This window comes from Peromyscus eremicus, chromosome 1 (assembly GCF_949786415.1).
Source record: "Peromyscus eremicus chromosome 1, PerEre_H2_v1, whole genome shotgun sequence".
In the NCBI taxonomy this organism is placed as follows: Eukaryota; Metazoa; Chordata; class Mammalia; order Rodentia; family Cricetidae; genus Peromyscus; species Peromyscus eremicus.
In genome coordinates, this window is record NC_081416.1 from 48,857,163 (window position 1) to 48,879,375 (window position 22,213).

The 22,213-nt window shown below is 42.3% G+C and overlaps 1 protein-coding gene across 1 annotated transcript; it reads right to left on the reverse strand.

Moving 5' to 3' along the window:
- Positions 1-436: 436 nt before the first annotated feature.
- Positions 437-10,460, reverse strand: LOC131897221 (glycine N-acyltransferase). Its single transcript, XM_059248146.1, has 5 exons — positions 10,380-10,460; positions 5,942-6,049; positions 4,553-4,679; positions 1,690-1,861; positions 437-882 (listed from the first exon to the last, which is right to left on the reverse strand). Exons 1-5 carry the CDS (start codon positions 10,458-10,460, stop codon positions 480-482), a joined length of 891 nt encoding a protein of 296 aa, XP_059104129.1. The 3' UTR covers positions 437-479.
- Positions 10,461-22,213: the final 11,753 nt, after the last annotated feature.

The following is a 22,213-nucleotide window of genomic DNA, read 5'->3' on the forward strand; positions in this document are numbered from 1 at the left end:
ATACATGAAGCAGCCAGCAGAGGAGTGCTACTTTCTACAGACCTGATGAGGAGAACACACTTGCTGGTCACTGAAGGAAAGCCACAGGCAGAGAGGGAAAAGGCACAGTAGCCAGAAAACATTATCTCGTCATCACTAGCAAGGTTAGCAGAAGTCTCCAAGTTGTGCACTAGGGCTTCCAAGAGGAACCATTTGGAGCTCTGTGCAGTTGATAAGGGAGTGTCATATAGATCCCAGACATGTGAAGGGACCAAATGACATGAGTTCAGTACAGAAGGACATAGGCCAGCTTCGAACCCAGGAACAGGAACAATGGCAGGTCTGTCAGCCATTCACACTGCTTCCCCAGAGCAAACACAGCACCACTCCTTTGTGTCTGGTTTCCATTTATTCTTTCTTTTTGGTCACCTCTACTCTTTGTCCACCATCCAAGTACATCCCCAGACCCACCCAACACCACCTTGCGTTTGGGGCCAGCTTCACACAGGCACACACTTCCATTGGTTCCAGGCACAGGGCATGGTGAGATGCTGCAATGAGTAACTCATTTTTTGCATAGCAGTGTTGCTTTCTTCTGTGTGAGAATAAATAGGAAAGCCATGTTTCTTCATAATCTGGCTTTGTGAATAGACGACAAAGGAGACAAGACCTTGGCCCCGGTACTCAGGCATGGTGGCTCCCATTCGCATCTCTCCAGTTTGGTCCATTAGGGTCCAGGATGCAGGGGTTCCCTCAGGTCCCAAGACACAGGAACTTGGGAATTTCTTTATACAACGTTCTATGAATCTCTGGCTCCTCTCATTGCCACCAAAAAGCCAGAATTTATTCACCAAGGCAGCATGGGTAACATCCAAGGATGTAAGTTTAAACTTGTCTTGATTGCTGTAGAGAGTCCAAGAAGAAAGCAAAGTCCGTGAGTATAAGGGTATGGTCTGTTCCCACCTCTATTATCTTGAGGGGCAGAGCATTGGAGAAGCAACAAATGCAAAGTCCTGGAATATAGATGGGCTTATGTTAGAAGGATAGAAAGGCCAATGTGCCTGGAGGAAATGAGCAAGAATAATGTGTTAAGCAATGGATAGAGGACTTAACTCTTACAATTATATGAACAAAGAGAAATGTGGTCAGATTTATACTTTTATAGATTATTCTGATCATTTTTCATTTTCCTTCTTAATTTATTTAATGACTTGGTATGTGTGGATGAGTAGGAGGGTAGAGATGTACACAGACTAGGGATCAGAAAAGAAGCTGTGGAGATGGTTCTCTCCTTTCAACATGTTGGTCCCGGGTATCGAATTTGGTAACTCAGTTGGTTAGCCTTGACCATCAAAGCCTTTACTTGATGAACCATCTTACTGGCACTATTATAATTCAAACTTTTTAAAAGTTTATTATTTAAAATTTCATGAATATATGTCATCAGTTATATTAGTTTTAGGCACTCTTAAATACTCTAATTCTACTGCTCTCACTCTATTGAACCTCTTCCCAACAAGTTCCTCTCCTTTCATTTCCTTTGTGTGTGTAGTGTAACCAACTGAATTTAATTAGAGTTGCTTGCATGAGCATGGGTGGGGGTCACCTCCTAGAGTGTGGGCAGCAAAGACCAGAGTAAAATCAGGACCAGGCAGTGGGGGTTGTAGGAGAGAGATGTGAGGGATATGCAGCAGCTCTTATCAAACTCACATGGCCTTGGGCTTGCCACTGCCCAGCGACAAATTCTTTGTATCCAGCAGGGAAGGGAACAGTGTCTTGATTGTCTCTGATGCCGCAAAGAGGATGTTTTCTGAGTGATTGGCTTGGAAAGACTGAATGTTTGCAAGATTTTGTATTGCCTCATTCAGGCGGGACTGGGAACCTAGATGGGTTTATAAGAAAACATACAGTGAACTTCTAAGGAGAGAAGTAATGGAGACACATTCTGGGTGGGGGCTCTCCAATGGGGTAGGAAGTGTGAGACTTAAGATAAAGCTTGATTATGGTCATGCTGCTGCTGCTGTGTGAATGGCCATATAGTCACGGCTGGCATAATCTTCCCTGATTGACAAAAATGAAAACATGATAGGAGATGAATTAATTAATAGTCATTTTGTGAATGGACCAAGACTGGAACTAAATTTTTTAAGGTATATAATTGTGTAGTTTTGAAAATCAAAGAGGATGAACTAGAAAATATGGTAGCCAGCATCTTCTGAGTTATGTCTCCAATGTGGCGGACTACTGAAGCAATGATTTGGAATTTAACCTTAATTCTTTGCGTCTGTTCCCTAGAGCAGTCCCACTCTATACCCCATCTGACCAATAGGAATATAAACTTATGCAAAGAGAGGCTTAAAGATGTTAGACCTTGAGACTTTCTCTTTTTTTTTTTTTTATCCTAGTTACCTTGAGACCAACTGCATATAAACCAGCCTAGGGTAGCTGGCCCGAGTCACATTGTACCATCATTACAATCAATAGCTGGTATTGACTGATAGCCAGAACCACCATCTACACATGTGAGTGAGTCTATGGTGAAGCAACATGTATTGAGTTCTCCAATCACCATATGATACATGAACAAATCTAGTGGAGACCAGTAATGAGCAGCCTGCAAAGCCCAAACTGAATTGTTGATTCACTTCATTGTAAATTTTCTGTTACAGCAAATGTTAACTGACCTATCCCCCATTCTAGTTTCATACTGTTGCTGTTGCAAAACACCAGAATAAAACTCAACTGGGGACAAAGGGTTTATTTGCATTATACTTCCATGTCACAATCTATCACTAAAGGAAATCAGGGCAGGAACTCAAGGCAGAAACTGCAGAAGAACTGCTTGCTGGCTTACTCTCTGGCTCGTTCACATGCTCACATTTAACTAGTTTTCTTATACTAGTCTTATATATAGTCCAGGGCTACTTGTCTAGGGATGGTACTACCTAAAGTGGCCTAGGCCCTCCTCTATTAATTAGCAATCAAAACAATGCCCCACAGACATACTCTCCAAGCCAATCTGATCTTGGCAGTTACCCAACTGAGACAACTCTTCCCAAGTGACTCTACCTTGTGTCAAGTGGACAATTAGGGCTAAGCAGGACACCCAGTATTACATTATGCTCTTCCTGTTCAAAACGCCAGTGTGGTGTTGTTTGTCTTTTACTTTTTGGGGTACCCGCCACCTAGCTCCCAAATGAATCACTCACGGAGGCTTATTCTTAATTATGAATTCCTGGCCTTAGCTTGGCTTAGTTTCTAGCCAGCTTTCCTTAACTTAACTTATCCTGTCTACCTTTTGTCTCTGGGCCTTTCCTGTTCTCTTATTTCTGTATCTCTGTGGCTTGCTGATTGTGTAGCTGGGTAGCTGGCCCCTGGAGTCTTCCTCCTTCTCTGGCTACTTCATGCTAGATCTCCAATCCCTCTTCCCAGGTTTCTCTTTCTATTTATATTCTCTGCCTGCGGCCTCACCTATCCTTTCTCCTGCCTTGCTATTGGCCAGTTCTTTGTTAAACCATCAGGTGTTTTAGACAGGCACAGTAACATAGGTTCACAGAGTTAAACAAATGCAACATAAGCAAAAGTAACACACCTTAAAATAATATTCTACTACACCATTGTCTTGTATTTTAAGAACTCCTATTAACTTTCGTGTTTATATGCAGAGACTATGATATCAGAGAGGGCAAGACACTTCTTAAGGATCAGATAGAGGGGAGCAGATAGATACCAACTTAGGGAGTCTGTCTCTAAGAGTATGCTCATCATCAGAATAGTTGTTATTGGTGACCTTAAAGGTACCCTGTGACACCATGAACTGTCAATATCATTACAGACATGGGATTCCAGAGGTGAAGCTGCACTCCTGCACACACTTTTCCTAAGGATTCTGGACACACCTAAAAAAAATACCACACATTTCTGGGAATAGGGATTATTGTAATGGTTGGTCTCAGTTGTCAACTTAACAGGATTTATAACCATCTAAGAGACATACCTCCGGAAGAGTCTGGAACAAGATTGCCTGAGGGAGGAAGACCAGCCCTCAAAGTGGTTCACACTTTCCAATGGGTAGGCCAAATGGAGAGGGGTTTGAGGATAAACAACATCCTCATACTGTCTGTTGTCTGCCTTCGCGGTTACCACCTTCTGCTGATATCAGACTTGGTCTCTTCAGCCTTCCAAAGTGAGCACAGTACCCATAACTCCCCAGGAAATGTCTAGGCTATTAGCAACAAACTGAGATTACCAAAGTATGCAGCTTTGTGGACCAGGTAGCTACCGAGTTCTCTGCCTCTCCAATGTGCATATAGCCACTATTGGTCTACATAGTCCCTTTCATGTAAGCCAAGCTAATAGATCCTCCTTTACTATATATAAATATACATGCATTCTATAGGTTCTGTTCAACCTAAGAACTCTTTCTTATACTTTTCTCTTTACAAGTAGATTTAATGATGTCAAAGCATGGACACCTGGCTGAGGACATGGAACTTGGCTGGGGAGTGGGGAAGAGGGGGATCTTTTGAGACAAGACACAGAAGGAATTGATCTCATTTCCCATTGCTCTTACTTTGAATCTGCAAATGTTGTTTCCAGTTGATTACTTCGGGAGAGTCCAGGAATTCCTGACAGTTCTGGGGGTCTTTAGAGTAGATTTGGTAAGTATTGGTATAGTAATCAAGGTCATCTGCCATATCCTGTTATCATGGAGAAAGGAGAGATAATACTCATTGTTTATTGTTTATGACTATAGTGCTAGTTTCATTGTACTTTAGCATTTTAAATTTTATTTTATGTGTATGAATGTTTTGCTTGCATGAGTATCTGTGTACCTCATGCATACTTGGTGTCAGGGAGGCCAGAAGAGGTCGGTAGCTCTCCTGGAACTGGAGTCACAGATGATGAGAGCCATGATGTGTGTGCTGAGAATTAAATCCAGGTCCTCTGGAAAAGAAGCCAGTGCTCTTAACCATTGGGCCATCGTAGACTGTGATTACACAAACTAAAATGGTTACAACGCCATTAGGAGATGTACTGAGTGTGTGTGTGTGTGTGTGTGTGTGTGTGTGTGTGTGTGTGTGTGTATGTGTGTGTGTGTTGCACATGTGTGTAGTTATATGTGGAGGTCAAAGAAGAACCTTGGATGTACTTCCTTAGGTGTTATCTACCTTTTTTCCTTGAGGCAAGGTCTATCATTGGCCTGGATCATGCCTAGCAAGGTAGCTGGCTGGTTATGAGCCCCAGAAATCTACCATCTTGTCTCTCTGGCACTAGGGTTACAAGCACACACCACTGCACAAGACTTTTTCAAGTGGGCTCTGGAGTTCAAATGTTGGCCCTCATGCTTTCGTAGCAAGTACTTTACCCACTGAGGTCTCGCCCCAACGTAGGCAATGTATTTTGATGGGGCCATTGCCATACATTTGGTTCAACACAAATTGAAATGTCAGTGTGTAACATACAGCTATGTATGTACACACATGTGACATGTATAAAAGCTAATTAAAATATACAGTAGTAAAACTTTTAGTATGAACACTTTACATCTCTCTCACCATTTTCAGAATAAAATACAGTTAGTCGCCATGCTGTGCAATAGATCTCATTAACTTATTCTTTCTTCTTAACTGTAATTTTTTATCTTTTCATGAGTATTACCCCAATTTCCCACCCCACTCCATCTCTAGAAGCTTCCATTATACTCTTGACTTCTATGTGATCAACTTTTTTTTGACATTATACTATAATTACATTTCCCTTCCCTTTCCTCCCTCCAAAACCTCCCATATATTTCTTCCTTCTCTTTTTCAAATTCAAGACCCTTTCCTCATTAATTGTTATTACATGTACATATGTGTATGCATGTATATGTATATTCCCAAATATAACCTGGGATAAGCTTTTTCAGATTCTACACAAATAACCTTAGAAGTGTATTTGTTCACACCTAGCTCCTTACCTGCTCCTGAGGGCGGACAACCACTGTGTTAAAATCAGGCCACTTGTCAACTAGGGCTTTTAGGTTGAATGGATTTCCATGGTTAATGTGGTAGACAGTCCCATAAACCTGCAAAGAAGTGAGATGGTTAGTTTATTAAGAAGAATGGAAAAGCACTTTGTGCAATTGGGACAGATTAGTCCTATGAAATTGTGACACTTGGGGATGACAAAGAGCCAAGGAAGAATCTAAGACAAACAACCTCACACGCTACTTTGTTCCCAACTCAACTGGTTAAATTTTTGTCTTCAAATGTGAGCCATAACATATATAGTAAAATATTCAGACAAATAAAGTCAATGATTTTTAGGAACAACTTTCTTTATGGCTGTTCCAGTCTGGGAGAAAGTGTGCACTTTAGTAAGTGACTAAACAGTTAAGCATTCCCTCATAAAAGCTGAGAAGCTGAGAGAGTCACTTCACCTCACTCCATGAGCTCAACAAAACCACTGGAAAACACCTAGAGTTTTCTCAAAATGTTTGAGTTCACTTTTTTTTTGTGTGTGTGTGTGTTTTATTTTATGTTATGTTTTAATTAAATTTTACATATCAGCCACGGATTCCCCTGTCCTCCCTCCTTCTGTCCCCTGCCGCGCTCTCCCCCCAATCCACCCTCCATTCTCATGTCCTCCAGGGCAAGGACTCCCCTGGGGATTCAGCTCAGCCTGGTAGATTCAGTGGAGGCAGGTCCAGTCCTCTCTTCCCTTCACCCAGGCTGAGCAAAGTGTCCCAGCATAGGCCCCAGGCTCCAAACAGCCAGCTCATGCACTTAGGACAGGTCCTGGTCCCACTGCCTGGGGGCCTCCCACACAGTTCAAGCTAATCAACTGTCTCACTTATCCCGAGGGCCTGATCCAGTTGTGGGCTCCTCAGCTATTGGTTCATAGTTCATGTGTTTCCACTAGTTTGGCTATTTGTCCTTGTGCTTTTTCCAATCATGGTTAACCTACATTTATTTATTTTTCTTTTTTTTATTATTTTTATTTTGCAATACAATTCAGCTCTACATATCAGCCACGGATTCCCTTGTTCTCCCCCCTCCCGCCCCCCTCACCTTCCCCCCAGCCCACCCTCCATTCCCACCTCCTGCAGGGCAAAGCCTTCCCCACGGACTGAAATCAACCTGGTAGACTCAGTCCAGGTAGGTCCAGTCCCCTCCTCCCAGGCCGAGCCAAGCGATCCTGCATAGGCCCCAGGTTTCAAACAGCCAACTCATGCAATGAGCACAGGACCCGGTCCCACTGCCTGGATGCCTCCCAAACAGATCAAGCCAATCAACTGTCTCAACCACTCAGAGGGCCTGATCCAGTTGGTGACCCCTCAGCCATTGGTTCATAGTTCATGTGTTTCCATTCGTTTGGCTATTTGTCCCTGTGCTTTATACAACCCTGGTCTCAACAATTCTCGCTCATATAAACCCTCCTCATTCTCGCTAATTGATCCACAAAGATACCCCCACAACAGACTGCTGGCAATGGTTGAGATACAGCCCGAACTGACCTACTCTGGTGATGGGATGGCCAAACACCCTAATTGTCGTGCTAGAAACCTCATCCAACTACTGAGGGATCTGGATGCAGAGATCCATGGCTAGGCCCTGGGTGGATCTTTGAGTTCACTTTTAATGTAAGGAATAGAAAAAATTACATTTTAAAACTCTATATCACAGAGCATGTAAAAAAAAGTTTTTAGCTTTCAGATTTTCTAAGTAACTGTTCAACATAACAGTTACTCAAACTAATTGTCCATAGCGTGTCAAATATAATTTCCAAGAAAAATTTGCTTTCTCTCTGGGAGATTTCCTGACTCCTGTGGATTACCAGGATCCACAGAAGGTCTTGGCTTATATCAGTGGGCTTTACTAAAATAAGTTTTTTGGCTTTTGTTTTATTTGAAGCAGATTTATTTGGGTGGTAAATAATAGGATTGGTTCCCTTATTAGCTTATTATTAATAAATAAAATAAAACAAGCTACAAATAAAAGAATGCTAATATTTTTCTTCTTTATAAATATGGAGTAGCAAATCTGCTAGAGAAAGAAGGAACTGAATCTACTCATTTTAAATGCATTTTGTAGGCAATGTCTTATAGAGTGGCACAAATCTGGAAATATTTTTCTTCTAAGGCACACACATATATGCACATAAACACAAACATTCATACACTCACACACAAACATGAGTACAAACACACGGAAATATACAAACAGATGAAATACATATGAACTATTTTACACACATACTGTCACACAAGCATACACATGCAAATAAGCACACATACATACATACACACAGAAATACATACACAAATATGTACATACACACACATACATACATACACCACCACAAACACAGAAAACATACACATAAACACTTGCACACACACACACATGCGTAAACAATACACACAAACACACACATACATAGCACACACAAACATGATTATACTTAAACTCCACTAGAGTAGACCTCACCTCATTTGATTAAAAAAAAAATCAAAGTCGTGCTAGAAATCTCATCCAACTACTGAGGGATCTGGATGCAGAGATCCATGACTAGGCCCCGGGTGGATCTCTGGAGTCCAATTAGCGAGAATGAGGAGGGTTTATATGAGCAAGAATTGTTGAGACCAAGGTTGGATAAAGCACAGGGACAAATAGCCAAACGAACGGAAACACATGAAATATGAACCAATGGCTGAGGGGTCACCAACTGGATCAGGCCCTCTGAGTGGATGAAAGAGTTGATTGGCCTGATCTGTTTGGGAGGCATCCAGGCAGTGGGACCGGGTCCTGTGCTCATTGCATGAGTTGGCTGTTTGAAACCTGGGGCCTATGCAGGGTCGCTTGGCTCGGCCTGGGAGGAGGGGACTGGACCTACCTGGACTGAGTCTACCAGGTTGATCTCAGTCTGCGGGAAAGGCTTTGCCCTGGAGGAGATGGGAATGGGGGGCAGGAGGGGGGAGAACAAGGGAATCCGTGGCTGATATGTAGAACTGAATTGTATTGCAAAATAAAATTTTTTTTAAAAAAAAAATTGAGTATACAATACAAAAAAAAATCAAAGTACCCTGTCTCGAAAAAAAAAAAAAATCAAGGCTCTGAATCCACCACTAGAGATGATTTTACACAGCTCAAATGTAAGTATTTATATCTATCTACATGGTTCAGTCAACCCCCGGATCTCTACTCAGTTGCACTGGGTTTTGGAGAAAAATCAGGAGTCAAGTCCAAAATATTCTGATATGCATTAAGTTCAGAGCAACAGACCCATTTCTAACTTCCAGCACTCTCAAATGGTTCACTTTTCACAGGGCAAGCATTCTTCTGGAATGAACTGATTAAACATTAATATGTACCCTCAGCTAACTGTGGAAGAAAACCTCCTGGAATCTCAAGGGCTAAGGAAGGGCTCTTGAAAAAAAGCAACAGAGAAACTTCAGTCAGCAGAAAGCAAAATCCATGTGTGTACATGACTTGTGTTGCAACTAATTGCTGGTGAGATATGAGGAAATAGTTGCCCCTCCATATTCTCGCATTTTATTTATGTGTTTTATTTGTGGGGCATGTGTGTGTCACAGCATGTGTGTGGAGGTCAGATGGAAGCTCTTTGGAGTTAGTTCTTTCCTGCCACCAAGTGGGATCTGGAGATCAGACCCAAGCTGTCAGGCTTGTAGGCAAGCACCTGTCACCTGAGCAGTCCTGACTACCATCACGTTTAAATTACTTCTTTATATCTCCACATTCTTTTTTTTTTTTAAATGGAGGTAGAGTCTCACTGTGCCTGGAACTCACTATGTAGACAGGATAGCCTTGAACTCACAGGGAACCACCTGCCTCTTGATTTCCAAGTGCAGAGATTAAAGGCATGCACTACCACACCTTAACCAATGACACAGATACAGTGGCAAAAGCTGAAAAGAGGTGATGTAAATTAACTGGTAGAAAACATGAAGTATGGAGTGAGTGGTTCAGAATAATATCACATAAGGGCTGGGAAGATGGCTCAGTGGATAAAGCGCTTAGCACACAGGGTGAGGACTGGAGTTCAGAGTTCTGACCCCCAGTACCCACACAGAAGCCTAGCAGTGCTGACAGCCTTCTTGTAAACCAATTGCTTGGGAGGCACAGGCAGGGGACAGCCTGACTAGCTACACTAGCTAATTTGGTGAGCTTCAGATTCAGCAAGAGACCCTGTCTTGGCATAAAAGGTGAAGAGTGATCAAGAAAGACATTAAACATCAACCTTGGTCCTCTTCATGCATGCACGTATTCTATTCATGCATGTACACACCACATCAGTCACACCACACACACACACACACACACACACACACACACACACACACACACACACACACAGAGTGAAGCATAAATGTTAAGCTCTTTCTCTGAGGTCACCTTTAAGGATTCGGGAAGATACTTCCTCAAGGATTTCTCCAGCATCTGCAGCATTTGTGCACCTTGCAGTGGGACAATCATGAGGACAGTTTAGCCTAGAGAAATAATAAATGAACATTCATTAATGACAGAAACAAAAGTAGCCAGTTCTGTATGATTAACCAAATCTCCCCTTCACTAACATCCTCACCAGCCTTAAGGAAACACAGGATTTGAAGGAAGCACAGGAGTCTCTGTCTGACCTTCTCTGTTTCTCTTCTCACCACTGGATTCATATTACATTAACAAGTGCATTTTATTCTTTTGAGTTTCCAGTGTGCCAGGATCTCTCCTGACATCTCCATGAATGATGTTACTCAGGAAGTTGCTTAGCGTCTGTGTCTTGGTTTCATAAAAGATAGGTGGGATGATAGCATCATCTGGCTCATAGTTTGTGGGGCTGAAATGATTGACCAACATGCTGCGTATTCGGTAGAGTGTTGGCCATATAAACAATACTCAACTGTGTTACTTATTCTATTGCTAATGTTTCTCTTCCTCTTCCATCTCCTCATGTGAGTTAGTATTGTGTGGTGTTTTGATGCAACCCTTTTAATATAGGGTACGTTACGATGTTTTAGATATAAACAATGAACCTTTATAACCAAGTCACATTCCAGCTGCTGTTCTCATGCTATCACTGATTTGTGGCTTTCTTGTGTAGTTTCCTCTCTAAGCATCATTCTTGTCTATGTTATACATTAGAAAATACTATGTTAGGGCTTGCAAGATGGCTCATTGAGAAAAGATGCTTGCTGAGAAGGCTGGTGGTCTATGTTTGATCCCCAGGATCCACATGGTAGAGGAAAAGAGAACTAATTCCCACAGGCAAGTTCTCCTTTTACTTCAGCTGGATGTCAGGGTATGAGCATCCTACACACACACACACACACACACACACACACACACACACACACACACACTTTAAAATTACCAGGTAATAAAAAATTAGCATTTTAAAAATTGACTTACCACATCATGTCAGTCCCACCTAAACTACATAAAAGAGAAGGGGATCTCTGTCACCATGTTCTGTTATGAAATAGTGATATTTAGAATAGATAAAAATGACTTCGAAGTGAGGGCAAAAAGACAGGAATTAAAACTGGCCTGGCCATGCATGAGCTATCAGGCTCCAGGCCAAGAGCAATGCAACTGTGTGCTTTTTAAAAACAGACAAAAGGGCAATAGGAACTGGGTTTATCTTCCCACCTGAAATAGTCATAGTTTTCATGCTGTTCTAGTCTGACTTTTGCCATTGTGATAAAACACTCCAAACAAAAGCATCTTAAGCAATGAAAGGATTTGTTTCAGCTTACAAGTTACAGTTAATAGCTGAGGAAAGTCAGAGCAGAAACTCAAGCAGGAACTTGAAGCAGACACCATGGAGGAACACTGCCTGTTGGCTTGCTCATAGGCTCATGCTTTCTTATCCAGCTCAGGACTAATGGTGCTGCCCACAGAGGAGTGCCCTCCTTCATCAATTAACAATAAAGATAATTTACCATAGACATGCTCACAGGCCAATCTGATCTAGGCAACTTCTCCCTTAGATGACTCTAGGCTGTGTGAAGTTAACAGTGAAAGGTAACTAAGACACATAAGTTGCCAAATGACAGTAGGGCTATGGTCTTGGAGAAAGGAAAGTACCAAGAAGCCAGAAGAATGGTTTCACTGGCAAAGCCCCTAGTCTACCATGTGCCAGGCCATGGGATCCATCCATACAACCAATTACCATCACCCTACATTTTGAAGGAAGTTTCCAGTTTGAGGCACTAGGTAACGGGAACAGAAGAAAGTATCTCACAGCTTTGAGTATACAAAGATTGAAGTTTGAGGAGGTCATAGTGGGGTGTGTGTGTGTGTGTGTGTGTGTGTGTGTGTGTGTGTGTGTGTGACAGAGAGGCAGAGAGACAGAGTGAGAAACAGAGACAGAGAGACAGACACAGAGACAGAGGAAAGAAGATGAGAGAGAAAGAGAAAGAGAATGAGAGAAAGAGAGAGCACTAGCTAAAACAGTAAACAAAAACCAAACCTAGAATTAAAAAATATTTTTAAAAGACCAAGATAGAACTCATGGAAATGAAAACAATGCAACATTTAACAAGAAAAACACATAGTATGTGATCATCAGCAGATTAGACAGTGACAGAGAAAGATTAATGAAGACAGAGTGTTAAAAGTTCCACAGTGGCCGGGCGGTGGTGGCGCACGCCTTTAATCTCAGCACTCGGGAGGCAGAGCCAGGCGGATCTCTGTGAGTTCGAGGCCAGTTTGGGCTACCAAGTGAGTTCCAGGAAAGGCGCAAAGCTACACAGAGAAACCCTGTCTAAAAAAAAAAAAAAAAAAAAAAGTTCCACAGTGGAGCACACAGGGAGAAATCATAAGATTCTTTATTGTTAAAATAGGGACCAGATGAATACCCTAACTGTCATCATAGAGCTTTCATCCAGTAAATGATGCAAGCAGATGCAGGGATCCACAGCCAAACATCAGGCTGAGCTCTGGGAGTCCAGTAGAAGATAGGGAGGTGAGGGTGGGGGTGGGGTGGGGGGTGAGGGTCAAGTTCATGGGGAAATCTACAAAGACAACAGAACCAATCTGGAAGGAGTTCACAAACTTTAGACCGACAGCTCTGGAGCCTACATGGGACCAGACTAGGCCCTCTGCATAAGGGAGACAATTGTGTAGCTTGATCTGTTTGAGGGGCCCCTGGCAGTGGGATCTATCCCTGGTGCATGAGCTGGCTTTTTGGATCCTATTACCTACAGTGGGAGGCCTTGCTCAACCTTGATGCAGGGGACAGAGGCTTGGTCCTGCCTCAACTGAATGTACCAGGCTTTGCTGACTCTCCATGGGAGGGCTTACCCTTTTGGAGGAGAGGGGGGGGGAGGAGGGGGGACAGGGAGGAGGTGGGGGCGGAGAAGGCTGGGGGTAGTGAGTGGAGGGATGAGAGGGAGATCTGTGGTTGGTATGTGAAATGAATAAAAAAAAAAGTCTTAAATTAAAAACAAACAAGCCCCAGCACTCGGGAGGCAGAGCCAGGCAGATCTCTGTGAGTTCGAGGCCAGCCTGGACTACCAAGTGAGTTCCAGGAAAGGCGCAAAGCTACACAGAGAAACCCTGTCTTGAAAAACCAAAAAAAAAAAAAAAAAAAAACAAGCAAACAAACAACAACAACATCAACAACAAAAAACTAGGCCGGGCAGTGGTGGCACACCTTTAATCCCAGCACTCGGGATGCAGAGCCAGGTGGATCTCTGTGAGTTCGAGGCCAGCCTGGGCTAGAGAGTGAGTTCCAGGAAAGGCGCCAAAGCTACACAGAGAAACCCTGTCTCGAAAAACCAACCAACCAAACAAACAAACAAAAAAACCCAGGGAAAAAAAGATAGGGACCAGAAAGACAGTTCATCAGTTCAGAACACTTGTTGCTCTTCCAGAGAACCCAAATTCAAGTTCCCAGCACTCATATCAGCTCACAATTGCCTGTAACTCCCAGCTCCAAGGGCTCTGATACCTTCCTTTGACCTCCATGGGACCCACACACATGTGGCACATAAACAACCACATCTAAATAAAAAAAAATAAAATAAAATGTTACTTATCTACAAATTGATCAAATCAGTCATGAAACACCCCAGGTTCCATTTGTGGGAAGGGGCACAACTGATGATGAAATTCACCTAAGTGTAAGCCTTACTATTAGTAGAAAGCTAACGTTATCAAGACAGTGGCTTGTCATAAGGATAAACAAATATGTCAGTGGAATAAAATCAAAAGTCCAGAACAGACTGGATAGTTTCTGTGAGCCAAAGTTCCAAGAAAAAAAAACCACGCCTATATCAAATACTCTACAAGGCTGGATGACTAATCAGAACTCTGTGACTGTGGAGAACTTAGATATTGTAGATTCAGAGCCAAAATCGCCGCTAGCTATCTTCAGAACCCTTAATGGCCACGCATTTCTCACCTCTGTGTCGGATCTAAGATCCTTTTGGTGTTTCAGCTGTCAGGAAAAATCTTTGGGAATGCATTAACTTATGAGACTACTAACATCTGCCAACCCCAGAGCTAAGACTGTCATCAGGTCGCGTGTGAGACCTACAACAGAGATGTCCCCACTTTGCTGTGACCAACCTCCCTGATGTTTCCACCCACATATTTGAAAATTGCCTTGATTTATGGTCTCCTTTTGTTCTGTGACTATAGAACTTCATGAAACCATTTCTATGTTGAAGTGTGCTATTTGGGGTAGCCTGAATCCATGTTCCCAGGTTGTGGATACATATTTGACTCAAGAATAAATTCCCCTCTTATTCCCTTTGAGATGATAGCTGTGTTTTGCATGGTCATTGTGATCACTTGGTTTCCTATGAAGACATCTAAGCCATGTGATGGAGGTGTGACACTAACTTTCCATCAGCTGGTGCAGACTGCTGTTGTTCAGCAGGGAGGGTGACTGTTGTTAGGCTCAGGAAGTGAGAAATTTCCCACTGTGGGTTTTAGGAGAAAGACTGAATCAGTTTGCCCTAATACTGGTTTCTGTCCCCTGGGTCGCTTATCTAGACCAAGATTCCTATTCTGTTTTCCATAATGTATTGTCTTAGATTCCTTTCCTGTCACTGTGATAAACTCCTCGACAACATAACTTAAGGAAGAAAGGGTTTGTTTTGGCTCACTGTTCAAGGAACAGTCCATCATGCTGGGAAAGTCACAGAGTGGGAGCTTGAAGCAGTTGGCCTCATTGCAGCCACACTTAAGAAACACAGAAGAGTAAAAACATGCATGGTGCTCAGCTCTTTCTCCATATGTACAGTCCAGGATTCTCTGCCTGGGGAAACGGTCCCACACACAATTAAGATAAGTCTTCCCACATTAATAAACATAAACAAGATAATTCCCATAGGAATATTCCAAGGCCTATCTCCCACATGATTCTAGATTCTGCCAAGTTGACAACACCAACCATCACATTTGAAAATTTGAGAAAACATAATGCTTTAATAGAAAAGTAACATCAGAAAATGCCATTATATGGTCGTAATGGAGTCAGACCAAGAACAGAACAACAAACCTAACATCCTATCCAATAATCAAGTTTCACACAGACCAAAATAAGTCATATCTTTAAAAGTAGCCAACAGCCTTGTGCCAGGCAACATATCCAGTTCTCATGCAGCTGTTACTTCTACATGTTCCTGCTTCACCCTGAATTCTGGCAGGGCACAAACTGGAGGCATAGCCGTCCCCTTGATTGCTTCCCCAAAGCTCTCACCTCAAGCCCCTCTCACACACTTGCTGAGAGCACACCATGTTCCACCATGGCTTGCTGTTTATCTTGTAGGGACAGAAAAGTAACCCAGTTTCATCAGATTGCAGTTATGTTCCCAGTAGTCAAAGGGTAGAAGTTTCCAACAGACTTAATTACTAAAAAAATCCGGTCAGCCTGTTCACTTTGACTCCCCGAATCTAAGCATCACCCCCTTTTTGTGTGCTCCCTCAGCACTGCTGGTTGTATCAGGAGTTACATGAGAATAAAATGCCATGTATAGCTTTATGTTAAATCTGTGGTGTGACAAATTGCTGAGTTCCTTGAATGGTGTTATTTAGAACCACCTTTTTAGGATGTACAGAAACTAACAACCAAGCATGGTGCCCAATAAAAAGGATAGGTTTAAAGCTACATATATATAGTGAGATTTCCCAGGAAGCCTGACATGCTGTAGCCAGTAGTACAGAGCAACTTCTAAGTGGACTCTGGAGTTGCTGACCCTGCCATGCCAGGAATGGAAATTAATCTGATGAAAGCAGATTTAAAAGAACAGAACAGAGTTTTATAAAGCTATATAAACAAAGGTACATGCTAAATAGAACTACAATGTTTGTAAGTGGGGGAAGGAAATGTCAAACACAATCTAGCAAAGTATGATAACTCCAAAGCATGAACACAGTAACTCCAGGCATGATATACAGTGCATGTGGGCATGGGGGAAAGTATTAAAGTACAATCAGAACATAGAGGGCATACAATATCTTCCAAGTAGCATGCAAAGCATGAGCTTAAAAGAAAACATAGGTAAATTCAAAATTAGACTGTGGTAGTAGTCTTCAGATGCAACCTTGAACATAAATTTTGCTTGCTATCTGATTAATAAGTAATATCTCTGTGCTGTGTATTCTTGCTACCTTTCTGACTTTAAATGTGATAACCCTCTTACCAGTAGTAGGCAAAGAAACCTACAGATCTTTAACACAATAGAAAAGACTGAGCACAGTAGTGCAGTACCTCCACACAGTAGGTTCTGTATTCACCACTTCCAAAAACCACAAAACATTTCATTTACTGCATAGAAGTATCCAAGAATTTTTCATTATACTTGATAAACTGCCTTTTACAGAACACACACATGCTATGTGTTTCTCCAAATGAAATTACTATTTTTCCCTTAGGCATTTTTGGTACATATTCTGGGAGTCACTCAGCATAATCATTTTGATATTCACTTGAGAGGAGGAAAATGTTGAAAAGCAATAATGACCTTTTACAAGTCATGTTGCTTTGTATATTTAAGGTATACCATGTGGTTTTATAGAGCATACAAACACATACAGTGCATAGCTTTATATTAAATTTGTGGGTACGTGCATGTGTTTATGCTGCCAGAGTGAAGCAATTAACATACTCCATTATGTCAATAGGTATTGAGAATTTTGTTTGTTTGTATGCTTGGCAAGCACAGCTGACACCATGAGCTGGCTCAGTAGGCAGAGGTGCTTACTACACGAGCTTGGCAACCAGAGTATGATCTCCAAAGCTCACATAGAGGTGGAAGGAGAGAATAACTCTTCCAAATGTCCACTGTCCTTCACAATAGGGCTGTGGTACACATGCCTCCAATATAGATTGATTGATTGCATAGATAGATAAATGATAGAAAGATAGATAGATAGATAGATAGATAGATAGATAGATAGATAGTAAGTAGACAGGCAGGCAGACAGACAGACAGACAGAGAGATGATAGATGGATAGATAGATGATTGATAGATGGATAGGTAGATAGGTAGATAGATAGATAGATAGATAGATAGATAGATAGATAGATAGATAGATAGATATTTAATGAACAGCTAAAACCTACTCATTGCTTATGCATCCCACACAATCATTTTATGACCTAAAGTTCTTGTGTTGTTCATTTGGCCTCTAGACTTTTTCATCCTACATACCTGCTACTTTGAGAAAAATCCTCACCTGGAAAGCTGCCTCCACAATCAGTCTTTGTAAAAATGGACTTCTGGGAGGGGAAAGTCCCTTCTGATGCAGCAGGCTCAGTGGGAACCTGAAGAGTGAGTGAGCTTTGGTATGTCTCTTCCAGAAATTAACTGAGCCGAGGCTGGAAATGTGGACCTTGCACTAAGCATGTTGACAAAAACTTCTTGATACCAGCTCTAGTGAAATCTAACCCTTCCCTCTTTCACTGGTCTCGTGCTGTAGGAACTGGCTCTGCAAGATGAGGCTAACATTTGCCCTCTGAACTTCTCTCTCTAAACACCACCTTGCTCTTTGCTCCACTTGCCACTGGTATGCCAACCAAAGGTACAGTAAGCCAGCAGAGTAGAAAGGGACATTTAGGTAAGCAATACCCTTTTCCTCCCCATTTTTACCACCAAATATCAGCAACAGCACAAGGCAGGAGGCCTGATTCATAAAGCTCAATGACACATCTCTTTTTTTAATGCATGACATAAAGGGAAATGACTTGCCTGCAGTGTTAGAGCAGTAAGAATCCCTTTTTCCATGGTCCTTGCTGCCACTGGAGACCATGTGGGTGCTCTTGGTTTGTGCTCCTTCAGGAGGCCACGTTGATGTGTGTGGTCTGGATTACCACCAAAGGCCATATGGATGTCCATGGTCTGAGCTGCTGCCTGAAGTCATGTTCATGCCTGTGGTCTGTGTTACCACTGGAGGCCATGTCAATGTCCATGGCCTGTGCTGTGGCCAAGGATCATAATGGTACCAATGGTCTATGCTGTGCCCAAGGGTTGCTTTAATGTCTGTGGTCTGAACTGCTGCCAGAGACCATGCTGAGTGGTCCATGCTGATGGATGATGGAGGACATGTGGATGTCTATGGTCCCTGTGCTGTCACCAGAAACCATGTGTAAGTTCATGATCTGTGCTGTCACTGATTGTAAATGTCAAGGAAGCTTCTTTTGCAGTGGTATCTATGAATGCAGACTCACAGTTGAGAATGAGAGACATAGAAGGATTCTGGACTACCTCTCTCCCCTATACTCACTCCCCCCCCCCCAAAAAAAAACAGTCTAGACAGGAAGCCATTGAGGAGAACTCTTAATCTCACTTTTATGGAGACAGAAACTGATGGTTACTGTGTTGAACACAGAAAAGTATTCAGTCCAGACAGCTTTTGTTCTTTTTAAAAATTCCACAAAGGGGCTTCATTATGATATTATCATAATGTATAAGATATATTTTTACTTTCCACAGTAGTAAATGATATGCTAATTTGCCTCCCCCATTACCCTTTCTTATCTCCTCTCCTTTTACCCATTTTCCTCTTCTTTTTTTTTTCATTTTTCTTTATTAAGAAATCTTCCACTCACTCTACATACCACCCACAGATCCCACCTTCTCCCTCCTTCCACCCCCTAGCCCTCTCTTCCAAGCCACCCCACATCCCCACATCTCAAATCAAGGTCTCCCATGGGGAGTCAGCAGAGCCCAGCACACTGAGCCTAGGTAGGTCCAAGCCCCTTCCCACTGCATCAAGGCTGTGCAGGGCATCACACCACAGGTACCAGATTCCCAAAAGCCTGCCCATTCACCAGGGATGAATCCAGATCCCCCTGCCTGGGTGCGCCCCCAAACAGTTCAAGCCAAGCAACTGTCCTCTGTATCCAGAGGGCCCAGTCAAGTCCCATGGGGGCTCCACAGCCACCAGTCTACAGTTCATGGACTTCCACTAGTGTGGCCGGCCATCTCTGCATGTCTTCCCATCATGATCTCGACATCCCCCGCCTGCAGAATCCCTCCTCTCTCTCATCAATTGGATTCCCATGGGGAGATGGGAGGGTCAAGCTGGAACAGAGACAGGGTGGGAGGGCAGGGAGGGAGATGCCATGATGGATGGGGACATCATGGGAATAGGAGGAGGCAGGATGCTGGGGAGGCTCTCAGGACTACAAAGGTATGACCCCACCTTGAACTGCTGGCAGTGGTCTGGAGGGTCCCTGGACTGGTCTACTATGGTGACCAGTCTATCAAATAACCTAACTGTCCTCATAGAGCCTTTGTCCAGTGACTGATGGAGGCAGTTGCAGAGATCCTTTTTCCTCTTTTAAATCTCCTAAAAATACTACTCTTTCTTTACTCTCATATCTAGCTTCCACATGACAGAAAATACTTGATATTTATCTCTGTGAGCCCACCTGTTCTACTGATGATCCCATCCAGTTCTGTACATTTTCCTGTAAGTAATGTAATTTCATTCTTCTTAACTAAACAATGCTCTGTTGTACCTGTATATAACACATTCCCTTTATCCATTCATCTATGGATGGCTACCTACCCCGATGCAAACCCTGGCTATTGGGGATAGTGTAGTGATAAGCATAGGTATACGGGCATCTCTGTAGTAGGCTTTGATTCTCTGGGTATGTCTCTTGTATGGATGGAACACATGGTGTTGTTTTTAATTTCTCCCAAAAACATCTATATTGAGTTCTATGGTGGCTAAACTAGTTTACATTGCCACCAATAGTTTATAAGGGTTCCTTCTCTGCTTCATTGTTGCCAGCATTTTCTGTTTGAGTGCTTAAGGATAGCCATGTTGACTGGAGTGAGAAGGAATTTTCATGTAATTTTGATTTACATTTTCTTGGTGGCAGAGGCTTTTCATTCTAAATTGACAACACATGTTAACATTTGCTCCACCTTTCTAAAAACAGACAAGGCTCATTGAGAAGGAATTTTCAGTCCCAACTTTACTATGTGAAACAACTAAGGAAGGATGTTTGACAGTCTCTGGGTTCTTGGGATCAGTACTACTTTCCCAGATAGTCATGAGTTCTGCTAAGGAAAGAAGAGTGCATCAGGATCATGATGGGGAAACCTGCAGGGACGACCAAAAAGGGAACTCATGAAAGTGGGATCAATGGCTGTGGAACCTACATGGGACTGGACTAGGCCCTTTGCATGGCAAAACAGTTGTGTAGCTTGATCTGCTTGGGGGGCCACCTGGCAGTAGGATCAGACTCCATCTCTGGTGCATAAGTGGACTTTGTGGAGCCCGCTACCTATGATGGGACACCTCTTGCAGCCTTGAGGTAGGGGGAAGGGCTTGGACTTGCCTCTACTGAATGTGCCTCCCTATGGGAGGCCTTGCCTTCTTGTGTGTGTGGAGGGCAGTGGGGGAGTGAGTTGGGAGGGGAAGACTGGGGGAGCGGGAGGAGGGAAGAGAGGGATCTTTGATTGGTGTGTAAAATGAATGAAAAAAATTTCTTAATTAAAAACTAGAGAACCAGAGAAATGAGTAGCTATTACCTAAACAGAGAGTCAAAAGAGCTTGTGTGTTCCTTCAGTCAATGGACTGGCACTGTGCAAGTCTGCACATATTCTTCTCTGTCTTCCATTGGGATTCTGCATTTTCTTGGCACATTAATTTTCATTCCCATCACTTGTGATTTGAAGCCATTGTAATTAACCTTGACTTTCTCCAAAACAAGCTCCACTGAATTGTTACCATCGACAGGGTAAACCCGCGGATCCCATAAATCACAAAGGCCAACTACAACAAAGGAGTGGGGTCCTCCCTCACCCCAATTATAGACGCAGACCCCTCCTCTTCTGTCTTCTTCAGCCCACTTACTTAAACATGTGGCCAGTCAAAAGACAAGGAATGTGTTCAGTCTCCTCTTCCCATGGACAAGTCTCTTAACTTCTTTGATGCTTTGGAGGAAGATGTGTTGGGATGGGGGTAAAGGCAGTTGGAGGCAGTGGAGGCAGATATGGTCAATATATATTGTATATATGAATACATTTCTCAAAAGAAAAAAATTTGTTGTCACGGATATGGGAAGAGGTAACTGTTCTCCATGGTTGGTAGGACTCTTGATTGGCACAGCCATTATGGAAAATTGCATGGATACTTTAGAAGAATTAAAAAACAGAATTATGTTATCTATAAATCCTTCTTTGAGACATATACAATGAAGACCACTGTCTTTACTTTGTAAAGGCAAATTCTTTGTGCAATTATTCATAAATTGCCAAGATAGGGAAATACCTAAATGTCTGCTGATGGACAAATGGATAAAGAAACTCTGGCATGAAAAAAATGCATATCACAATGTAATAATATTGTCCTTTACAAGAACAAGTTCTTATCATTTTCCATAAAGTGAATGAACTTGGGTGATATACCAGGTGGGATAAGCTAGATAGAAAAAAATAACACATAAATTCACTTATATATGAAATTTAAAACAATTTTTAAAAGCACATAAATAGAGAACAAAATGCAAGTTACCAAGGTTAGGGATGAAGTGACAAAGAGATTATGGGTATCAGAGGATTACAAAATTTCTGACTTGTTACTATGAAAATCTAGAGATCTACTTATAATATTAATATCATAGTAACATTGAACTGTATATGAGATTCATACTAAATGAGATTAGCTACTCACTGTCAAATCAAAATATGATAAATATGTGAGGTGATGGATTTGTGAATTTGTTTCACTATAGAATACATTTTTATTATCTATTTTT